Here is a 23,637-nt window from a genome sequence, read left to right as displayed (position 1 = left end):
TGTGTGTGTGTGTGTGTGTGTGTGTGTCTGCACATGTACGTGTGCACGCGCGTGTGTTGCTGAGGATTGAAACCAGGGGCATTCTACCTCCAAGCTACACCACCAAACTTATTTTTTATTCAGAAACAGGGTCTTACTGAGGACCTTTCTAAGTTGTTGAGATTGGCTTTGAACCTGCTATCCTCCTGCCTCAACCTCCATAATACCAGAATTGCAGGCTATTTTTTTTCAATGAAAGAAACCTGAGCTGCAAATTATAATAGTTAATTCTTATTGATAACTTCAACATGTTTATCAAGACCTATTGACAATTTAGTATATAAGATACAAAAATGCTTAGCATTTTGTAGTACCTTTTAATCTTCAAAATCTGTTTATATAAACAATGTTTAGTCTCATTTTGCATTGGAGAAACTCAGAAAGCTAAGCCTTATTTAATAATATAACCACCTAGTGAAAAATAAACAATTTGAACTCAGACCTAACATCAGATTCCAAACTTTGAGTTCAGTGAAATCCAAATGATAGTTATTGTCATTCAATAATTGCCATAATTAGACTTCCGGGAAGATGGCGACCGAGAAAAGCGGGGCTTAAGAGCCCCGCTAACAACCAATCTCCATTACCACAAAATCAGTGCCTTTCATAGCCAGAAAACACCATCACCAGAGAAACAAAAAAAATCACCAGGCTCCAGAGAGAAAGCAGACTGAGAACAGAGCTCAGAGCCACAGAGGAGATACACCGGCCTCACGCCCGAGGACGTGGCAGCAGCGCCATACTGCCGGCGGCAGTGGCGAGTTCACCGGACGGCTAGAGCAAGCCGAGGGGAGCCTCTGTGGAACAGCCAGGCGGGATTTCTCTGCGCAGGGAGCATCTAAAGCTCCCAGTGGCTGAGCTCAGCACATGCTGCAGGGATTCAGAGTGGAAATCAAAACCAAGAAGAAATACGCCATCCTCACGGCCGAAGGCATAGCAGCGGTGCCATATTGCCACCGGCGGCAGCAGCAGCGAATTCACCGAGTCAAGTACAGCTACATCTGCGTACTCAAGAACAGTGAGTCAAGTTGCGGGCCACAGAGGAAAAATCCCAGTACTGTATCCCCTGGGACTTGACCCAGTGGGGGAGTGGCGGTGGCAGAGATATCACATCATTGGAGAACGTGCATCCTGGCACCCCCTACAGTCTAAAGCAGCCTCTATCGACTCTCTGGGTCGGAGACTCTGCGATACAACCCAGTAAAGGAGTAGTGGGGTCTGAGATACTACTGACTCGAGATCCAGAACACCTTAAGTGAAGTCAGAGTGACCCAAGGGAAGAACCCAGAGAAGGCACAAACTTCCGAAATCATGGGAAAGAGGAATAACACTGGAGCAATGAATGTCCACAACCCCACAACATCAGAACCCGATAAAACAGAAAATCAGAGATTTCTAGAAGATTAAATCAGGAAAATAACTGTAGAAATAATAGAGGTGCTTCGAAAAGAACTCAGAGAGAGTCAAAAAGAGATAAAAGATGCAATTAATGAAGTAAAGGCCTCAATTCAAAGCACAAACAACTGATTAGACCACATGGAGAACAGAATCTTGCTCTTAGAAGATGATCATTCCAAAAATGAACGCATAGTTTCTAATCTAGAAAAAAATATCCGACAGCAGGAATCTGACATTGAAGAAATATGGGCCCATCTTAAGAGAGCTAACCTAAGAATAATTGGAATAGAGAAGGGAAAAGAAAGCGAAACCAAAGGGATCAACAATCTCTTCAAGGAAGTAATAGCAGAAAATTTTCCAAACATAGAGCAAGAGGTCGATACACAGGTCCAGGAAACATATAGAACTCCTTTTAGACAGGATCGGAGAAGAGGATCCCCACGCCACATAATTGTCAAAATGACCAATGTGGAAGCCAAGCAGAGAATCTTAAAGGCAACAAAAACAAAGGGCCAAGTGACATTCAGAGGCAAACGAATTAGAATCACTTCAGACTTCCCAAACCAAGTTATGAGAGCCAGAAGGGCTTGGAGTAACATATTCCAAACTTTGAAAGAAAACAACTTCCAGCCAAAAATTTCCTACCCAGCAAAACTTTCTATCAAATTAGATGGAGAAATAAGAAGCTTCCATGACAAACAGAAACTGAAGGAATTTATGTCTTCAAAACCAGCACTAGAGAAAATACTCAAAGAGATTAACTACAAAGAAGAAATAGGTAACACACACCAGAACCAGAGAAACAAGATTTTCCATCCAACAGACAACTAAGGTTGATTATCTGTGGAGATTCATTATTTATGTTAGTCTTTTACCTATCTCTAAAGGGTATTGTTTGCCTTTATTGTTGTTAATTTTTAGGATTTCTAGTTGGAATATTAATATACCTTCAGATATAGAATTTGGAAATATTTTATCCCATTCTATTAGTAATTGTTAACTCTGTTTACATTGTTTTTGGATATACAATAATTTTTTTTTATTTTTTAGGGAGTTTGTAGACTCTTCTGTTGCCTGTGCCATTGAAATCATAACCAAGAAATCACTGCCAATTTCAATGTTGTGAGGTTTTATGACCCAGATTTTCTCCTAAAAGTTTATAGTCTTAAGATTTATATTTAGGTCTCTTATCTATTTTGAGTTATTATTTGTATATGGGATTAGGTAAGGGTCCAATTTTATTCTTTCCCATGTAATTATTATTTTTCAACAATATTTAGTTAAAAGATTATTACTTCCTCCACCAAATGTTCGTGGAAACCTTCTCAAAAATAACTTGACAATATAGGGAAGAATTTAGCTCTAGGCTTGTATTTAACTCCAATGGTTTATATATCTGCCTTTAGAATAGTACTACACTGTTTCAATTATTGTAGCTTTATATGGTTTGAAATCAGAAAATATATATCTTCTAGCTTTGTTCTTTTTCAAGATTGTTTTGGGTATCTAGAGTCCATATTCCATATTAGGATAGATTTTTTTTCTGAAAAATAAATACATAAATATATGATAGTTTCACCTAAAAAAATAGAAAAAAATATTCTCTGATAAGAAAGAAAGTAAAAAGAAATATTGAAATGTTATCTTTAAGTCATCAAAAGCTTGGTATCAGACAAATGAAACTATTATGTGAGATTATCATTTTTAATTTTGGATAAATTGCTATAATACTAGATGTCAACCACTAAGCCAAGCATGGGAGGGAGGGATGGGGAGAGAATTGGGGTGGGGATCGGGTGGGGGCTGACTGGGCGATGTGTGCATTTATGTCTACAAAAGTTTGTATCCCACTATGATGTATGAGTATAGTGCACCAAAAAAAAAAAACACGTGTTATATAAAAAAATAAATAATTGCCATAATTAACTCTGGGGGTGAAATTTGGTGTAAAAGTGTGTAAGATACTTAGCTCCTGACTAGATTAGCAGTGGACTTCTTAAGAGCAAATTAATGATAATAAGAAAATTTAGAATTATTTTTAAGCATTAAAAAAAGATCTGTGATTCTAAAATACTACAACTAGAGAAGTTGACATAGAAAGATGAGCCCTGTTTCAAAATTTATTTTATTTATTTATTTTTTTATTGTGGTACTGGGGGTGGAACCCAGGGGCTTTTTCCTCCCAGGTATACTTGCAGACCTATTTATATTTTATTTTTAAACAGAGTCTAAGTTTCTGAAAGCCTCACTAAGTAGCTGAGGCTGGCTTTGAACCTGTGTGATCCTCCTGTTTCAGCCTCTCAAGGGCTGGGATTACAAACGTGCGGCACCACGCCTGGCTCAAAATTTAAAAAAATAAAATAAAATAAGGATGGGAGTATAGTTCAGAGGCAAAATGGTCCTGGGTATAATCTTTAGGAGACATAAAAATAAAAGATGAGGGCTTACATAAATTATTTTTATATATGAAAGCCCTTAGAACTTTTACCATAAAATTACTACAATTAGAACAAATCTCAAATACCCCAATTAGGAGATAGTAAAAAGGAACAAATATCTAACAAAACATATATTTTCCTTAAGTAAATAAAAAAATAATGAATAAAAGAAAAAGCATATCCAAGGAGTCTCAAACTTGAATTCTAAATAATACTAGCATGATCATTAGAGGCAAGATAAAAATTATAGACAATTCAGTGTTTATTTTGTTAGAAGAAAAAAGTATTTGTCAATTTATACCAACAATATGGAAAAAATAGAGTATGGGTCTTAGAATAAATATAGGAATCATCACACTAAAAATAGAATATTAACTTACAGTAACAAACCAGGTGGAGAAAAATTCTACCATATTGACAGGAAGAAATGCGGGGAGTTGGAAGGCTAAAGAGAGCAGAGTAAATGAAAAATGTAAAATGACAAACATAAGTCTTAATTTAACAATAATTACTGATTACATTTAAATTGAAATTTTTAAATGGCATAAACTAGATCTAATTTAATAGTAATTGCACCAATTAAAAGTCAGAGTAAACCCACTAATTAAAAGATGTGACACTTTGGACTAAATGAACAAACAGGTTTTCTAGAAAAAGCAAACTGAGAACAAAAACACTAAGAAAGACTGACTATAATAGGATCTAAAACATATCAAGCAAATATGAATCAATGAAAACAGAGCTGAAATATATATGCACACATATACACGTGTGTGTGTGTGTGTGTGTGTGTGTGTGTGTGTGAGAGAGAGAGAGAGAGAGAGAGAGAGAGAGAGAGAGAGAGAGAGAGAGAGAGATAGAGAGAGAGAGAGAGAGAGAGAGAGAGAGTTTGGTACTGGGATTGAACCCAGAGGCATTCAATTCAACCTTTGAGCTATACCCTCAAAACAGGTTCACACTAGGTTGCTGAGAGTCTCATTAAGTAGCTGGAGCTGGTTTTGAACCCATGGTCTTCCTGTCTCAGACTCCCAATACTGGGAATATAGGCATGCATTACCACACCCAGCATTAAAATAATTTTGGGGATTAGATTGTTGTTTTTCAAGGGCTTTTGGGTATGTCATCAGGTTATTTATTTGATGATTTTCTGTTCTTCTTATGTGAGCACTCAGTGCTATGAATTTTCCTCTTAATACTGCCTTCAGAGTGTCCCAGAGGTTTTGAAATGTGGTATCTCTATTTTTGTTTGTTCCTAGAAATTTCTTGATTTTACCCCTTACTTCTTCTATGACCCATTCTTCATTTAGAAGTGTGGTATTCAGTCTCCACATGTTTATGTAGTTTCTGTGGGTTTTCTTATAGTTGATTTCTAGTTTCATTTCATTATAGTCTGAAAAGACACAGGGAAGTATGTCGCAAAAAATAAAAAATAATTTTTTATTAGATTAACAAAGCTTCTTCTAGCATTGGCTGAAGGATAGAACCACACATGTTTCTTCAGTACAACCTTCTTCCCACCTATTCAGGAAGACCCAGAAAGGAGGTTTTGTATGACTGGACACTGCTCTCCCCAGGAATGGCTCCAGCTTCCTTCCTGCTAGGTTAGGACAGGAAGTTAGCCACATGGAATTAGAGACTTCATTCTCTATCATTATGTTATTATCCTAGAATTGATATATGTACATAAAAATATGTAAACATATTTTGTTGGTGCTTTGTAGTCATACATCATAATGGAGTATAAGATGGTAGAGGCACACATGCACACATCACTCATTTAGCCTTTCCTAGAATTTGTAATAATTTTACTTGGTATGTGAAGATCTCATACCTTTTCAATGAAAAGATATGAAGGAAAAAAAAACCCACCTCTTCATCTTTATTTCATCCTTGCCATTTTTCTGTGGTATTGGGTATGGAACCCCATCTGGGCTACACTCCAAGACCTATTTTATATTTTATTTGAAATCAGGGTCTCACTAAGTTGCTGAGAGCCTCACTAAGTAGCTGAGGCTGGCTTCGAACCTGCCCCATCCTCTTGTCTCAGCCTCCCAAGTACTGGGATTACAAACATGTGCCATCAAACCTGGCTTCATCCTTGCCTTTAATTGATTGTTTTTTACAGTCTGTGAGTGCTGGGCATGGTGGTACATGTCTTTAATCCAGTATTTGGGAGGCTGAGACAGGAGGATTGCAGGTTAAAGGCCAACCTCAGCAACTTAGTGAGATTTTGTTTCAAAATAAAAAATAAAAATAGGCTTGGGGTGTAGCTTTGAGGTAGAATGCCTCTAGGTTCAATTCCCAGTAACACACACACACACACACACACACACACACACACACACACACACACACAAGAGTTCATGAGTGTTTTCAAACTAGCAATTTTGGAATCATCATTTGTTCATTTGTATTACTAAGAATTACTGCTGGGCGTGGTGGCGCACACTTATAATCCTGCATTTGGGAGGCTGAGACTGGAGGATCACGGTTTGCAGACAGCCTCAGCTACTTAGTGAGGCCTTCTGCAATTTAGTGAGACCATGTTTCAAAATAAAATATAAAAAATAAAAAATACGGCAGGGGATGTAGCTCGGAAGTCAAATGCCCCTGGGTTCCATCTCTAAACCCCCCCCAAAAAATTACTGATACCTGTTTTACCATATATTATTGCATAAAAGAGTTACAATAGTTATTTTAAGAAAAGCCTGAAAGTAAATTTAATTTCTAATGGCTTTAATTTTTTTATGGCGAGGTGATTCCAAAGGCTATCTCACGCATGAAGGTATATATTAAATGTGGTATTTAATAAAGGCAAATGGGCACGGGGAAGGAGGTTTGTCAGTAATGCATTGTTGGGCTCTGCCCTTTTTAAAATGAGTTAATGACGTTTGCTTCATGACCCATTTCTAATGTTGGTTTGGTCTTTACAAAGAGGACATCACTGTCATAGTTCAATGATATTAAGTAGCCTTATCATTATGATACATTAAAAGCAGGTAGGGAAGAATTAAATGTTAAATTCCTAACAGAATAAAAGCCACCAACTAGTTAAGGAAATAAATTATTTGTAGACAATGAATTGTAAAGATGATACTTGGCAAGAATAGATCTTGGACAAATTCTGTTTTAAAACATAGTTATGATATTTGGACTACAATTTACAAAGGGCCTGTTTTTTTATTCAAATATCATCTCATTATAGGATGTATGTATTAATGCACAGTATTTCATATACAAAGGCAGTATTACTTTTTCTCTTCACTTTAAAAGTAGATATTTACTATAGTTAGTTTTACTTTACTTGATCTTTTTTATTTTTTTATTTTTTGGTGGTACCGGGGTTCCTGGAAGCCCTTCTACCTCCGGGCTACTCTCCCAGACCTATTTTTTACATTTTTATTTGGAAACAGGGTCTCTTAAACCAGCGTGGCTGGCTTCGAACCTGCGGGATCCTCCTGTCTCTGCCTCCCAAGCGCGGGGATTACAAGGGTGAGCCACCACACCCGGCTCTTGATCTTTGGTTTTGAAACATCAGTAAAGAAGTTTATATATATTGTTTTATATATATTCTATAATATATAATTCTATATATTCCTATCATATATATAATTACATATATATATATATAATCATCCAGGCTTTAAGTTGAGCAGCAAAAATAATTTGTTTTATGCTATAAAACAATTTTCTAGATCTGACAGAGTAAATATAAAGATCAAAAGCAGATTTATTTATTTATTTATTTATTTATTTTTGGTGGTACTGGGGTTCCTGGAAACCCTTCTACCTCCGGGCTACACTCCCAGACCTATTTTTTTATACTTTTTAGTTTGGAAACAGGGTCTCTTAAGCCAGCATGGCTGGCTTCCAACCTGCGAGATCCTCCTGTCTCCACCTCCCAAGCGTGGGGATTACAAGCGTGCGCCACCATACCCGGCCCTCAAAAGCAGATTTAAAAATCAAAATTCTATATTATGTAGCCTCATCACTGAAGTAGACTTGAATTATTTAGCATCTGCAATTGGGAGTTTAATTACATATATGTATTCTAACTCCCCATCAATTACAACATTGCCAATTAAAACTATTCATTGTGCTTGTGTGTGCATATGTGTGTGTGTGTGTGTGTGTGTGTGTGTGTGTGTGTGTATGTGTGTATGCATGATCAAATCATGACCATTTTAACCTCTGAGTTACACCACCAGTCCTTATTTTTTATTTTGAAATAGGGCTCACTAAGTAGCTGAGAGTCTCACAAGTTAACAGCACTTTGGCCTCAAATCTACAATCCTCCTGTCTCAGCCTCCCAAAGCTGGGATTATGGGAATACAACATCCCATCTGGCTTCACTTAGTGTTTTCTTTAATGTACTGCCACATTGTGAGCTGTTAGGGTAAGTTTAGAATGTTTGAATAGGTTCATTGTTCAATAGACAAGATCAATGCACATGCTCAAACTAATAAACAATTTCAAATAATAACTGAGCCAACATATAATTGCTCATCATGGGGAATTTATAGCAAGAAAATGATGTTCATTGGTGACTGTTAGTCAAGGATGTCTTTATACAGTAATAATTTTTCGTGGTCATTCTTAGTGTTTTTGTGTATTCACTCTAGTGGCTGGACATTCAAAGTCATCTCAGGTTGTATGAAAATTGTTTTACTTGTAGAACGAAAGGTACAAATGACTTGGAGGTCAGCAATATCCCAAACATAACCTAGTTGCAGGAAACATTATCTACTCTCTTTATACAGAGTTATCTTGCCCTTGAGTACCTCTAATCTGTCATTTTAGTTTAGCATTTCCCTTCGTTTACATAGAAGTCTTCCCTTTCACCCCAGCCATCCACCATGTTTAAGATTGCTAACTTTTTGCCAAGAGAGGCATGAGTTAGAATCCTGACTCTGTTCCTAAGACAAGATATATACTTTATGTTAGTATTGGCTGTAGGGAGAGAACTGGAGGTAAAATGAGCAAATTTAAGATCATTACCAAACCACAGGAGAGAGATTCAAAGGACTGACCTGGAAACATGGTGAATGCAGAGGAGACCAGTGCAATCCATGCTTATGCAGATGACCGCTTGATCCTGGTATGCAATTAGCCCTCAAGGTAAACTCCGAGCCCATCTTCCTCCCCAGCCATGGGTGTGGGGGCCCCTCAACTCTTGTTGCTTCCTGATGGGCCACACACAGCAGCTTGCACTGTGTAGCAGAAGGAAGAGAGCTGCTCTGCTCTCTATCTGCCTCCATGCCCTCCTGCAAGCGCCAAAGAGAACATGTCCCTTGTCTTCATTACAATGGAAGCTGTACATCTGACTGTTGTTGGCTTCAAAGCAGGAAACTAATACAATCTTTGTCCTGAGTAGCCACTTGCTCATCTGAAAGTCAGGGTTTTGCTAAGAAAAAGCAAAGACTAGAAGGGAAAACACCTCTCTTATATAAAAGAAAGGAAGGATTTCCTTTTTTCTCAGGAACTCAATGGAGTAAAACAGTGAAAGAAAACTTGGATGTTGTCCTTGTTTTTTTTGGCACTATAATAAACAAGTTAGATATACGTGTTGGTGCACACATTTACATATGTATGCAGATATGTATATCTTAACTTTCAAATCCGTAATTAGTATACTAAACAAAAGTAAAAAGCAAAATTCAATTTTATGTCTGTCAAAACAGTGGAATTAACCAGGACCTCTTCTTTATAGCAGTATCCTGTTCTATAGCCTTAACTGAGTGTTAACCCCCTAAAAATTTATAGCTGTTTTTTAAACACTATTTAGGACCATTTCCTACACAAAGAATCATGAAGTGTGCAAAAGGAAACACACTTAATGGCTTTTGATCATTAGAACCCAGCACATTGGGGGAAGTAGCTAATGCACATGAGCCTTGGCTATTCCAAGGTAGATAAATGTGTTTGGATATGAGGACTGAGGTCTAAGTCCTAGGCGGCAGAGATAATAGCCAGACAGGACTATTATATTTTTTCATGAAGATAAGAATACTAACGAGGTCAGAGAGCAGGCCAGTAATGGTGGCATAATAAGTCATGCAAATTATTGCACTGAAGAAAAGATGAAATGAAGTTTAAGAAAGGAAATAAGGTTTTAACCTTTAGATTTGAAACTTCACCATTATTTACAGTAGGGTTACCAATAGAATTTGATTCTGCAGGTTATAGTCTGTCAGCACTGATATCAAATTACCATATTTTAAATTTCAGCAGTTACATATAAATATATGCTCCGAGTCATTTTGGTACAAAAAAAAAAAAAAAACCTCAGAAAATTTATAACATGTTGTAGGGAGGAAGGAAGAAATCTTATTTTGGTCTGTAGCATCCACTAAGCTCTAAGGCGAAACCACTCTGTAAGTACAGAAAGAAGTTGCTTCTTCTTTGATATCACAATGGTCATGGGTTTGTATACTTATTGGTTTTATGAATTGTAAGAACAGAAAGTCACAATATTTACTAAATAGTCAATGAGACTACTTAGGCATTTTGTATTTGTCTTCTTAAATAGTAATGAATTAGTAATATTCAGGGACATTGTTCATCTTAAATATGGTTAGGACAAGCAAATCCAGTAGAAAGTCAATAATGAGTTGGAATGTTTGAAAAAAAAGGCAAATAATATGTATCCAAAAATGAAATGAAATACAAATGTATGTTGCAACACAGTAAGCCTAAATAGCATTATATTGCATAAAATAACCCAGATGCAAAACACTACATGCTATATACTTCCATTTATGTGAAATGTCCAGAATCAATGAACCTGTAGAGACAGAATATATATCAGCGCTTCTCAGGGCTGAAAACAGGGCTGGGAGAGTGGAGGCAATGACTAAGGAATGAGTATTCGATGAAGGTAATGAAAATATTTTAAAATTCTGTTAATAGAAGCATAACTCTGTATCTATAGTAAAAAAACACATTGAATTATACTCTTAAATGGGTAACTTGTGAATTATATATCAACTAAGCTATTTAGGCATATTGTGTCGCTTTAGGGGTACCAAGGATGGATATTGTGAGCAATGCAGTGCTCCTTCACTGTGATGCCAGTCTCTAATAAATATCTGATTATCCTCACTAACGGAGAAATGCACAATAGACTCATCTCAGTTGCTCTCTTACTGTAGCCTACCATCTTTTTGCAGTGACTTTCCTATTGTTAGTATTATTGTTTTCACTCGTGGAAAATGAAATCTTTATTGCTAGGTCTCTGACATTCTAACCTATGTTCCTGTCTGCAGCTACTCTCTCCTTTACTTCTGCAATGAATGTCCCAGCAATAAAAACTGGAGGAAAGGTAATTCACAGGTAAGCAATAGTAGCACATGTTTTATAACATATGCACTATCCAATTTTATTCTTGAAGTTTAATGAAGTGATTGGAGAAAATATTATTATCCTCAATTTCCAGATAAAGAAACCAAGGACCAGAGAAGTTAAATGTTTTTTTTTAATTTAAATAGTTATTAGTTTCAAATCCTAGGCCAGAATGTAATAATATTGAGTAAGAGAAAGGACAAAATCCTATTACTTATAAGAACATGGAATTATGAACTTCATAATGACCTAGACATCGCTGTGTTAAGTAAAACAAGCCAGAGCTGGGTGTGGTGGCACATGCCTGTATTCCCAGTTCTTGGGAGGCTAAGACAGGAGCATTGCAAGTTTGAACCAGTCTTAGCAATTTAGTAAGACCCTGTGTCAAAATAAAATAGAAGTGGAATTCTAGCTCAGAGGTAGAAAGCCCTTGGGTTCAATCCCCAGTACCCCAAACAAACAAACACCACACACACACACACACACACACACACACACACACACACACAGAGAGAAAGGCACATACTACTTGATCTCATTCAGATGCAGAAAATGTATAAAAGTTGATTTCATAGTTAAAAGTAGAGGAGTTGTTAGCAAAAGATGGGAGAAGTAGGGGAAAGGTTGGATGTGTAAAGGTTAACAAATACATATTGAGTTATAGTTAGATTAGAAAAAGAAATTCTGGTATGCTGTTGCATAGTAGGCTGAATACAGAGAGCAATAATGTACCATATATTTCCAAAAAGCTACATATGTGAATTTCAAAGTTTTTTTTTTTTTAGCACAATAAACTAGTAAACATTTAAATTAGACATGCCCTGACTGGAATATTACTCAATGTATACATGTATTAAATGTATGTATGTATACAATGTAGTACCATATCATGTTGTACACTGTAAACATATTCATAATTTAATATGACAATTAAATAAAGAAAATAACTTAAAAAATTCTTTCAGTAGTTTATTCCTACTTCCTCAAGGAATCCTGGCCACTTGATTATTTCAATTCCATTCAAGGAGGTACTTCTTCAAGTACATCGTAACCTTGGGATTTGCACAGTTCTCTCGCGATACTAGGATGTCAACACTAGATGTATTAGCTTTTTGAAGGTCTTTGGTGCTTCTCTATGGCTGTGTAGGCACAATATTCAGGTGTTCTCTGGTTGGATGGATTTCATTTTATACAAGGTAGAGGTCTGATGAATTTCAAGTTTCAGTGTTCAGTGTTGAGTGCACAATGCAATTTTGGCTCCCATCTGGCATACCATCCCAGGGGTTGAGAAATTCTATGTTTTTTAAAAGTAACTCAAGTCATTGTAACAAATTTAGTTCACCATTTGATATCTTAAAAATGGCGAATGCAAATTATCCACATTGGTTCACAAATTTGATGAAAGAGAGATCGAGATGAGAAGAAAAAGACATGGAAAGAGACATGAGTTAAAGACTGTCATAACTTACTCTTTATTCCACATACCAAGTAAAAGACAAATTTACATGGAATCTTTTAAAAAAAATTCAACTACTAAATAGTCTTAAAACCATTTATAATTTTCTGATGGTTGTGGTTGTCATTTTAAATATAAAATAAAAATCGCTTGCTTACCTGTATGAATATGTGCTAAAGATATTGACTGGAGGAGTTTATTTGATCCAAATATATATTCTTAAGGAAAATAATCCAATGAGAAGAACATATATAAGTAAACATGTCATTTATACAATCAATCGTGTTTCAGAGAATATGGGAATTGAAAATCTTTCTGTGCTTTTATTAGCATGAAGCAGAACACAAAAATTGCTCCTGTTCAGCATTTGATTGATTATTCACTCAGTCACTATATCTTGAGAATGAACATGACTCCTGAACTTATTCTTGATGATAGAGGTCCAGGGTCTGGGAATGTGGGTCAGTGGTAGAGCACTTGCCAAACATGTGGTTGTCTTGGGTTCAATTTCCAGAATCCTCATCCTGCAAAAACAAGCAAACAAACAAAGATCAGTATCAAAACCAGAAATTCAGCATATAACTTATACATACTAAAATCATAATTTTTTTCTAATGATGCCCTAGAAATGGGAAAGCCATAATTCTGACTTGCTTTCATCCATTGTTTGGCCAAAAAACTCCCAAACAAAACAATGCTGTGTAACAAGTGCCCAAACTCAATGGATTCAAACAGAAACCTATTATTTCTCACAAGTTTGCTGAGTGGATGAATTTATGCAATACAAAGAAGAGATGTTCTAGTCTTTGTTGGAGCAACTCACACATGTAGCCAGCCAAGGCTTGGATGCCTGGTCTGGGTGGAGGCCCTGTGTGTGGCTGTCTTCCCTTTAGCTTTCTTTTAAAATTTTCTTTCTTTTATTATGATACTAGGAATTTAACCCAGGGGCATTCTACCTTAACTCCTATTCAGTCCTATTTTATTTTTTCATTTGAAACAAGATCGCTCACATCCTTGCTAAGTTGCTGAAGCTGGCCTCTAACCTGCAATCCTCTGGTGCTCAGTTTTCCAAGTACTGAGATTATAAAATATAAGCCATATGTGTATCTTTATCTTGCTTTCCTGACCCAAGAATTGGCTTGGCAGAGGCACAGGATGGCAGGCAAACAGATCACATTTCTTGCAGCTAAGCCTACTGTCAAGCTCCTCTCAGCCTATTGGCTAAAGCAAGTCATATTGAGAAACTCAGATTTATATATTGTGAAAGGAATTAGAGTCATGTTGCAAAGTGGATGACACAAGGAAAGGGGGCTGAACGGAGTGATTTGTGCCTAATCACTAATTTTTGCCATATACAATATGTCCAATAAAACACATAAAACAGACTGTATCCACCATGAACAGTTGGCTCCTACTAAGAGGGTCTACTTTTTAAACCTTCTTAAGTAAATTCCAACCACCGAAGAACTTCATAAGCAATGTTCTTGATATTTATGCTACCTCTGGAAACAGAGCCATGTCCTTGAGTGGACTTGTCACAGAACTGGCTAGATCTGCAGCGTACAGGATATGGGGATCCTATTATCATACTGCATTTTATTACCACATCACCAATACATGCAGTTTGTATTCCAGTGGCTATAGTAGCTCCATAACTATAATATTTTATTAAATATTTATTTCTACAAATTCTACTACAAATAGAAATATAAAAAAATTTCATCTCATCTACAAACAACACTATTTTTTAAAATATAGTTGTTCTTTTCCATTCTCAATTCTTTTTCAAAGAATCATTAAAGAAAAAGATCCAGGTTTTGATATTAAAAGGCAACAGAACAATTTTGTTTTTCTTCATAGGGCTCATGGAATGAATGAAGAACAAAAATGTGGCAACAAATGAGAGGCTTCCTAAAGAAGTTGCATTTTCATTTCTATTTTATTTTCTTGCTCATATTTAGTACTTCACTCAGTGTAAATGTGTTTTACCAATGTTCAGCACTGTTACATTATATGCTTTCAGAATAAATAGAAATTGTGGGGGTAAATTTTTTAATGCAAAGCCATTGAGTATTCTCTATAGTTTTTCTCCTTTTTCATAAGTTCTGTGCTCTATCCATGCTAATAAAATGTTGAAAATCTTATGAAATATATTCTATATTTTACCATGAATTTTATCTTGCTTTTTTTTTTTTACAAAATAAATAAGAAACTGCATGCAATGGCAAATAAAGTAAATACTTTGGTGCTGACTGCCACTTTTTGAACTTTGAATTTAAAATTCTTCATGGTAACAATTTTTAATAGAGTAAAATGCCTCTTCTAGGACAGAAAAACAGTTTTATATTTAATTGTTCTTCAAGAAGTGAGAAATGAGTGTCGAGGCTTTTTATAAATTATAAAATGAAGCCACAACTTGATTGATCCAGTTAGTAACATTTCTGCATATAGTTGTTCTTGGATCATATGTCTTATCATTATTGAATAATGTACAGTGATGAAACAGATGAATTAAAAATTTTCATAAAAATGTCAAGGAAATGTTATCATTAAAGATGCAGTTATATGTCTGTAATTCACTAAAAACTTAGTCTGTCCTTCTCAGAGCTGCAGGATTTCACCTCTGAATAATAACTAATATCTGAGCCCTCTTTTACAGTTTGGAAAGTACTTCTGGCTTCATTTCTCTGTAATTTAGAGAAATGACTTGTTCAAAGTTACCTAGTAAATAGAATGCATGGCCACACTCGCATCTTCTGATTTTTAAACATCATATTCTTTAAAGGATGGTCTACAAGTTAATGACTTCTCAAACATCTTCATTCTTTATATTTTTTCAAATTTAAATAAATTCATGTTATACTTCATTCACAGGCAAGATTTTCTTCAGTTGTTACATAGATGACACATTCTGTACTTATGACTAAATTGGTAATGTTATTGTAAGTAAGGATTTCTTGTACTAGTTGATTCTTTAGCATCTCCCTTGGTACTCCTAAGTCTGTCTCTCTGAGTTTATCTTATGCTCAGTAACATTTAGTGACAGATGGTAAAAAAATGATTTGTCACTAGTGCAACATGTAGTGTTTCCTAATCTAAACTGATTTGAAATTGCTCTGATTCAGTACACAGGACTTAACTGTGCATGGGGTTGCATCCATAACTGATGCCTTCTGTAGCAGCAACTGGCATTGAGTTTTCAGAAAACATGGAAACGAGTTCGATCTAAGTAATGCTTGCAGGATTATGTTGAACCATACTATCTTTCCTGAGACTTAAAATTCATGCTTTCACTTCCCATTTAACAAAGTTCCTAAATCTCCTTCTTCAAAAATAAATTTATGTTTTTTTTTTTTTTTTCTGCTCTGAATGTTGAAAGCCTTCCAGCAAGTCTTGAGAGCACACTATTTCATCTTCTGGAGTTTCAATGAACTCCCTTCCCCCTTAATAACTCAGTGAAACTGGAGAATAATCACTTTTTCAGTTAATGCTAAATCCATGGCGTTTTTAAACAAGATGCTTGCAATGAGTACCATGAAACAATATAGTGCATCGAAGAGTGGTTTGGCCACTTTGCAGCTTACCTCTGAAACATCAGACTTCCTTAGCCGTGCCAAGTACAGCATTAAGAAATAGCAGTGGAGAAAGAGAAGGATGCTGAGATTTGTTGGCTCTAGGCACAGAATTCTGTGTCTCTAGTTGCTACACAAACCTGACTTTCCAGTCCTTTCTATAACCATAAAATCCTTTTGCAAAGTCCCAAAGTTTTAACAGATATGTGGACATAAATAGGTTCACATTAATAATGTTAACATTAATAATATTTAAGTCCTTTAATTTTTCCAGTTTATTTAAAAGTTGGGATAAATTCTGAGTCGTTTGTTACACATTTTGAAATGACTTAGGTTAGGAAAGTAATATTTTCCAGTAGAAATTAAAGTATCCTGTGTTCTATTCTGATAACAAAAATGAGCTATAGCAGAACTAATGCTGTTAGATAACCATAGCAGATATTTTGATCAATCATTAGGCCTCTTAGGTGGAATCCTACAATGATAAATTAGACACTTTGAAAATATATATTTTATGAGTAACATTCTGTGTTGAATACTGTGGGAAGACTTAGTAAAGACAAACAGTTGGGTTATGACAATTACATCATTAACTATCATACACTGACTAGTAGATGTACAGACAAAATATATCATACATGGAATAAACTAAGTGATATCCTTTTTAAAGGGGTTAAGAGATGATGAGAGACAGATGAGTAAGAGCCAGAAGACCTAGGTCAGCACTGATGTGATGAGACCAGAGAGGTGGTTTGCACCAGAGCCCCCACACAGGAAATACGCAATCCAAAACAAGCCAGCTATTGATCCTGAGCTGTACACCTAGGGTCAAGAATCGAGATTGAGGTCACAGAGTTGGGAGTTCAGGGCTGAGAATGTCAGAAGAGGATTAGAATTAGAGCATTTTGGGAAACAGGAAAGGCAGATGCCAGAAAAAACAACTACAAGCACTAAAAGATGTGCTCACGGCAGTGGACTGGAGGTACTGCTCTGGACTGGCCCTACTATGGGACAGAAGGATCCTATGGAGAAGATGTTGTGTGAGCAATAAAAGATCATGCTTCTTTGATTCTGCTGGTAATGATGGTGTGTGTGTGTATGTGTGTGTGTGTGTGTGTGTGTGTGTGTGATTTGTGTGATTTGTGGTGCATTCTGATTATCTCCATGTTTACATGTAGAATAAAGTTGTGTGATCTAAAAAAGTCAACAAGTAAATATGTCATTCATACTCACTTTAAGCTCTAAATTATTTATAGCCATTAGTTTGAGGTAATCAACTGAATAATACAATTTATTAATTTCACTTTTAACTGGGCAAAGGCAGTGTTAGCAGCATACACTCTCCATTTAAAGGACTAAACAGATAATCAATATACTTTGGCCCTGGTCTTGGTTATATTACCATTTTAAAAAATATTGGGATTTATTTTACATGTCATAAAGTACACTCATTTCAGGTATAAAATTGAATAATTATTAATAACTTTCAGGAGTGGTGTGAACTTTGCCAAAATTAGTGTTAGGACAGTTCTCATGTTCCAGTTAAGATCCCAAGTCACTATTTATATTCAATGCCTTTTCCCATCAATAACCCCAGGATAACTACTAATCTTTTATCTTTGTAAATTTTCTATTTCTGGACATTTTATTTAAGTAGATTTTATAATCTTTGATTTCTTTTTTTTTGGCAGGACTGGGGGTAGAACCCAGGGGTATTCTAACTCCAAGCTATACCCCTAGCCCTATTTTTTAATTTTTATTTTGAAACAGGGTCTCACTAAGTTGTCTCACTAAGTAGCTGAGATTGGCTACAAACCCAGGTCCTCCTGTCTCAGCCTCCCAAAGGCTGATATTACAAGGTGCACCACCACACCCGGCTAATCTTTGAGTTCTTGTTTGGCTTATTAAACTGTTTTTGAGGTTCATCCATGAAGTAGCAGGTACCAACACTTCATTCCTTTTTATTACTCAATATTACACACATTTTATCAGTTAATAATAAATAAACATTAATAAATAATATTTAATAAATAATAATAATATTAATAAATAATAAACCACATTTTATCAGTTCATCAACTGATATATACATATATATATATATATATATATATATATATTTTTTTTTAGGTTGTTTCCAGATTTGGATTATCATTAATAATGCTGCTGGGCACACATATGTGAAAATATTTGTGTTTCCTGGATAAATACCTAGATACCTAGAAGTAGAATTACTGAGTAAAATGGTAAATATATATTTAATATTTTGAGAAAATTTTAAACTATTTTTCAAAGTGTACAGTTGTACTTCTATTTTGATAATGATGAATATAATATCTGTCTACCTAATTTGGGTCAGAATTTAGTTAAATATTTTATTTATGTTTGTGTATACCCATACACATCTACACATACACACATACTTCATTCAATTCTTAGAAAAACCCTTGTGGTAGACACCAATATTATTATTCCTGTTTATATCTTGGGCACTTTTGTTATGTTCATCACCTCAGTTGCTCCAAAAAATTAGTAGCGTGGTACGATGTGCAGTTTATGTTATATCAAGGAAAATAATAAATATGAAATTAATCATTAAATATTAGGTTATTATAAATCTATAATTCTCTTTTCTTTAGTTATAAGTAGCATTTGTTTATTATTAATCATGTGATAAGACTTTCATAATATTTAACTTTATTGCTATTTGCATAGTACAGATACTGCCATTATCTTCATTTATGGAGTAGAGAGTTACATCTCAGAATTAATGATATTAAGTGAGGTTAAGTGAGAAAATTACAGCCCTGTGTGAAAACTCAGTCCAGATCAGTCCCCTCCAGAGCATTTCCTCTTAACCAAGACACTTGTCTACCTCACAAGTAGACCTGAAGAGTAATAAATTTAAGAACTTACAAAGTATCCAATACATATACATGTATATCATTGTTTTGGATTTAGATTTTGCTTAGATAGAATTTTTCTTTGTCTGACCAAATGTCTCATTTGTACCAGGAACATTTGGCAACCAGAGGTCAGATACCTGGGGCCAGAAGTCAAAGAAAGCAAGTTTTGACATGTAGCCTCATGATTTATTTCCCTTTTCTACCCCACCCAGCTCTAAACTGCTATCACAGTCTTGCTTGACCTCAGATATTACTCAGTAAGGTTTATTGGGGACAGGCCATATTTGCTATTCCTGGTCAACTTTTCATCTTCCGAGTGGGAGAGTTTCGTGAAACTGGAACAGTCTGTACCCAAGGAAACAGGAGCCTCTGCTCCTACTCTGTGAATCTTAAAGTACTTCTGGAGCTCCAACCCGGATTTTCAGGCCAACAATAGCCAGACAGCAGGAGGGCTTTCCAGTGGGACTTCCATGGAGTGGGTGGGTTGTATTTCCTTTCTCTTTCCTGAGGATCCTCTGACTCACTCTGTCTGATCAGCTGAGACAATCCTCTAAAAAGAGCTCTGACTGAGAAAATTACAATAACAGCCTTTGTCTGACAGCAAAGAGATTCCTGAGTCAATGTGTTTGGCCTGGAGATGAGCCCAAAACAGTTTTACACTACAACAGTCAAATCCATCTCCACAAAATATTTGTTTGTACTGACTATTTGCAATTTGAATCCGGAGTAGGAGGATCCAGCTGGTGGCTGCGAAGTGTGACAGTGTTTATCTGAATTAGATGGTTTAAAAAGGGAATATCAATTCAGGGAAAGAAGTTCTTTTCATGTGAAGTGTCTGTACTTTCCATCTCTGTGTGGGCTCTCCCACTCCTTCCTTCAAATTGGTTCTGAGATTTTTGTTTTGCTTTGGCAACCAAAACAAATACATTAAAAGAGAAGCCAATAAAATGTCTCCAACTATCTTATGATTGTATAGTAAAGTAGCTAAGAATGCTTATGAAATTAATAAAAGAAAAGGATGACGATGCCATCTACATGCTGTTTGGAACAGTTGACAATAGCGCCCAAAGGCACCTTGACGTGTTCTAATGGTGTAATGTAGAAAAATGAAGAACACGGTATAGTTAAGTAGTACAATGTACAGAACTAATACCTCAAATCACAATGCAAAAAGGAGGGCCGAGTGGAGAGCCAGCCTGGCTTTCTTACACCTACCATATTCAACTAAACCGCCAAGGTTTTACCCAGCAAAAGTGTTTTAATCCGCAATCCCTAAATTCATGTATTCCTGGCTCCTACTGCTCCAAAGAAAAGCCATTTATAACAATTTCTCCGGTAATAAATAAATGATCCTACTGTGATAGGATCTTTAATCATGGGGTTTTTGTTGTATCGTAATGAACATTGATTACCATCATGATTATAATGATTGTGATCTGTTATGATAAATTTTTAAATAAACACTGCTACACACCTGTGAACAGCCAGCAGCGGACCTGAAGTCAGTCCGGCAGCATAAGATCTCCGCCTCCCTGCCACAGTCTCAACTACCGTTTGTTTTGAAACGGAGTTTAAATGAAAGTTAAACATTTGACAAAAACTTGCTTTTTGTGCTCAATAATTTATTTCTTGTTAGAACAGTCTTTCAGACTAATTAAGATGAATTGTTTGTAATTAACACAAACCTGGCATTTGTAGATTGGCTTGCAGTCTGAATTCTAAATGACTAAAAGAATAGGATCCTTGAAATTAGCAAGTGATTACTTAGCCCATAATTTGTTGGCTCAAGAGAGTACATTTTCATGATTCAGATTACCACACATATTTAGCTTCTGTTGTCTCAAGTAATACCAATACTTAAAACAGAACTTGCTCTCTGGTTAAGGGTTAAAAATAAGCCTTAAAAAAAAATGAAGGTTCAGATTGAATGTATCTTGAAAAATTAGACCATTTCCCTAAAATGCTTCAGTTGGTTTCCTTCAGGGACCTGCTTCTTCCTTTTTCCTTTCTATTTCCAGTTTCTCTTTACTCCTTCGATTTCTGCTGCAAATGACGTTTAGATGGGAAAGAATGTTCAGTTGTCTGAACTTGGTGACCTTGCTTAAGCAACATATTTTTCCTGTCTATAGAAGCATCCTGATGAACTGTATGTTCTTTTAAGCCCTTTTGCAGGCCTAACATGTCATAATCACAGCCGTTCCTCATCCTCTTGTGTTCTCATTGCAATCTGAGCAACTTGTTCTACCTATAAGGATCCGTACAGTGGCTCTCATATCATGAGATGAACAAAAAGCAGAAAGTGGGGGAAAGGCTGTTAACATACAGATCCCTCTCCCTATTCTTACGTACTCAGGTTTAAGAGATTCAGATGATCTTAGGAATCACCATGTTAATAGATTACTTGCACCAATTTTGTGGCAGATATTTTGGCTATCCTGAAAGACAAATGCTTTGTTTGCTTGTCTACCAGTTTTATTTATATTTTACCCCATAAAATTACAGATGTTGCAAAACCAATTGACCTTACATTGACTGTCCTAGATTATAAACAAATAAGATCAGTTAATACTGATGGCTATTTTTTAAAGAATTCTATTTAATACAGTTGGTTATTTTTATTATAGCCTTCTGTAAAGAAATATAAAATGAAGAAAGAAAATGTGGAGACAAAAAATTCAGTTCTAGCTACCAAAAATCATTTCCAGTCTCTATATAGAGAAAAATAGGATTCCAGCTCTAAGATTGTAATTGGCCTAGCTGGGTTTCAGTGGAGGAAGCTGATGCATAGGGAACATGAGCACTTTAAGCCATCACAGAGAAGAGGGAACATTTTCTTTGCATCTCATCACATTATGTTCTGAAAGAGGTTAAGGCAAGTGGGAATGAGCTTTTGGAGTCAACTGCACATCTGCTCCATCTTGCTATGCTTCGGAGAGCAGCCCTCGGATCTGAGATCCGTCCCTGTGGCCACTGGCTTGCTGGTCTGTGTTTTGGCATTTTCCATAAGAAGTCTACTAACATCTGCTTTCCCAATTTTACAGACTTGACCTGAAAATTACAAGGAATCAAGGAAGAGTACTGTGATGTATACTTTCTTACCCTTTTCTCCCCCATCTTTTCTCTTATCCTTTTAAAATATTTAAAGTAGAATTTTGTCCCCTGCTTCACAAAACACAATTTTTGAACACACAGTTTCTGATCAAGATACTTTATCTAGAAAACTATGAAGCTCCCTGAAGGAAGTCCCTATGACCTTCTCCACCCTGCAATCCACAGAGCCCTGCTGTGGGAATAGATATTTAATGTACAAAGTTTAAAAGCCTATTTTATTACACCTTTTATTCTAAAACTTTTCAAACTCATTAACGGGCTATTATGTTTTGTGCATCTTCAGGGATGGAGAGAGTGAGAAATATAATAAGCTATGTTGATGAAACTTGTGCTATTTTTTCCCATCAAACCATTGATAACATGTTGGAGGACATTGGTATCTTGTAGAGCACAGTTTCATAAAACTTCTCTCAGGAAAGATGGCACTGACTTTCTATTATATGCTGCCAGGCACATAATGTGTGAACCCGGAGGACCTAGGAGGCGCAGTCTAGACTGGTGGGCCACAGGGATTTCAAGCAAAGGAACATTGTGTTCAGAAGGTAAAGGGAGGCAGTTTTTATCATTTTCTCATTGAGATCCTCTTTTATACTGATTCCTAGCTATTTTGAATATGAGTTTCTCTTTCACACTGGTCTTCTTAATATTCCCAGGTGATTAAATAATTCTTTTTTTAACCAATTTATTTACAAAATATATTGTGATTAAAAAGCTAGTAAGAGAGAGACAATAGTGAGGTACCAGTACATACCTATAAAACTCCCAACACTGAGATTTAACACATGTAAACACCAAAATGCCAACACCACAAAAACTGAGAAAAATTTGGAAAGACAGGGATTTTCCATAAATCACTAACTGACACACAATACTGGTACAACCACTTTGAAGAACAGTGCAAGACATTCTTTTTTTTTTTTTTTGTGGTACTGGAGATGGAGATGGAACCCAGGGATGTTCTACCTCCGAGCTACACACCCAGCCCTATTTTTTATTCTTTATTTTGTAACAGGGTCTCACTGAGTTGCAAAGGGCCTCACTGCACACTTGTAATCCCAGTATTCGGGAGGCTGAGACCGGAGGATCAAGGTTTGCGGACAGCCTCAGCTACTTAGTGAGGCCCTTTGCAACTCAGTGAGAATTGGTTTCAAAATAAAGAATAAAAAATAGAACTGGGGGTGTAGCTCAGAAGTAGAATGCCCCTGGATTCCATCCCCAGTACTGCAAAAAAAAAAAAAGTAAACATGTTCTCACCATAGTGTCCAGCAATTACACTTGTCATATTCACTCAAATGAAATGAAAAAGTGTATGTCTCCAGAAAAACCATCACATGATATTTATAGCAGCTTTATTAATAATTGTCCAAACTTGCTGG

At 35.9% G+C, this 23,637-nt stretch overlaps 1 protein-coding gene across 1 annotated transcript in view; it reads right to left on the bottom strand.

The window, feature by feature from the left end:
* Positions 1-21,355, bottom strand: part of LOC308273128 (disintegrin and metalloproteinase domain-containing protein 20-like) — a gene marked incomplete at both ends in the record, with an annotated part of 198,401 nt that extends 177,046 nt beyond the window's left edge. Inside the window, one exon of the mRNA XM_080710236.1 lies at positions 21,180-21,355. Within this exon, the coding sequence (XP_080566362.1) occupies positions 21,180-21,355 (176 nt within the window). The remainder of the gene's footprint in view (positions 1-21,179) is intronic.
* Between the last annotated feature and the right edge of the window lie 2,282 nt (positions 21,356-23,637).

This window comes from Muscardinus avellanarius (genome assembly GCF_963383645.1).
Source record: "Muscardinus avellanarius genome assembly, chromosome: 14".
NCBI classification, from domain to species: domain Eukaryota; kingdom Metazoa; phylum Chordata; class Mammalia; order Rodentia; family Gliridae; genus Muscardinus; species Muscardinus avellanarius.
The sequence above is the reverse complement of the archived record's forward strand: the minus strand, read 5'-3'. Positions and strand labels throughout refer to the sequence as shown.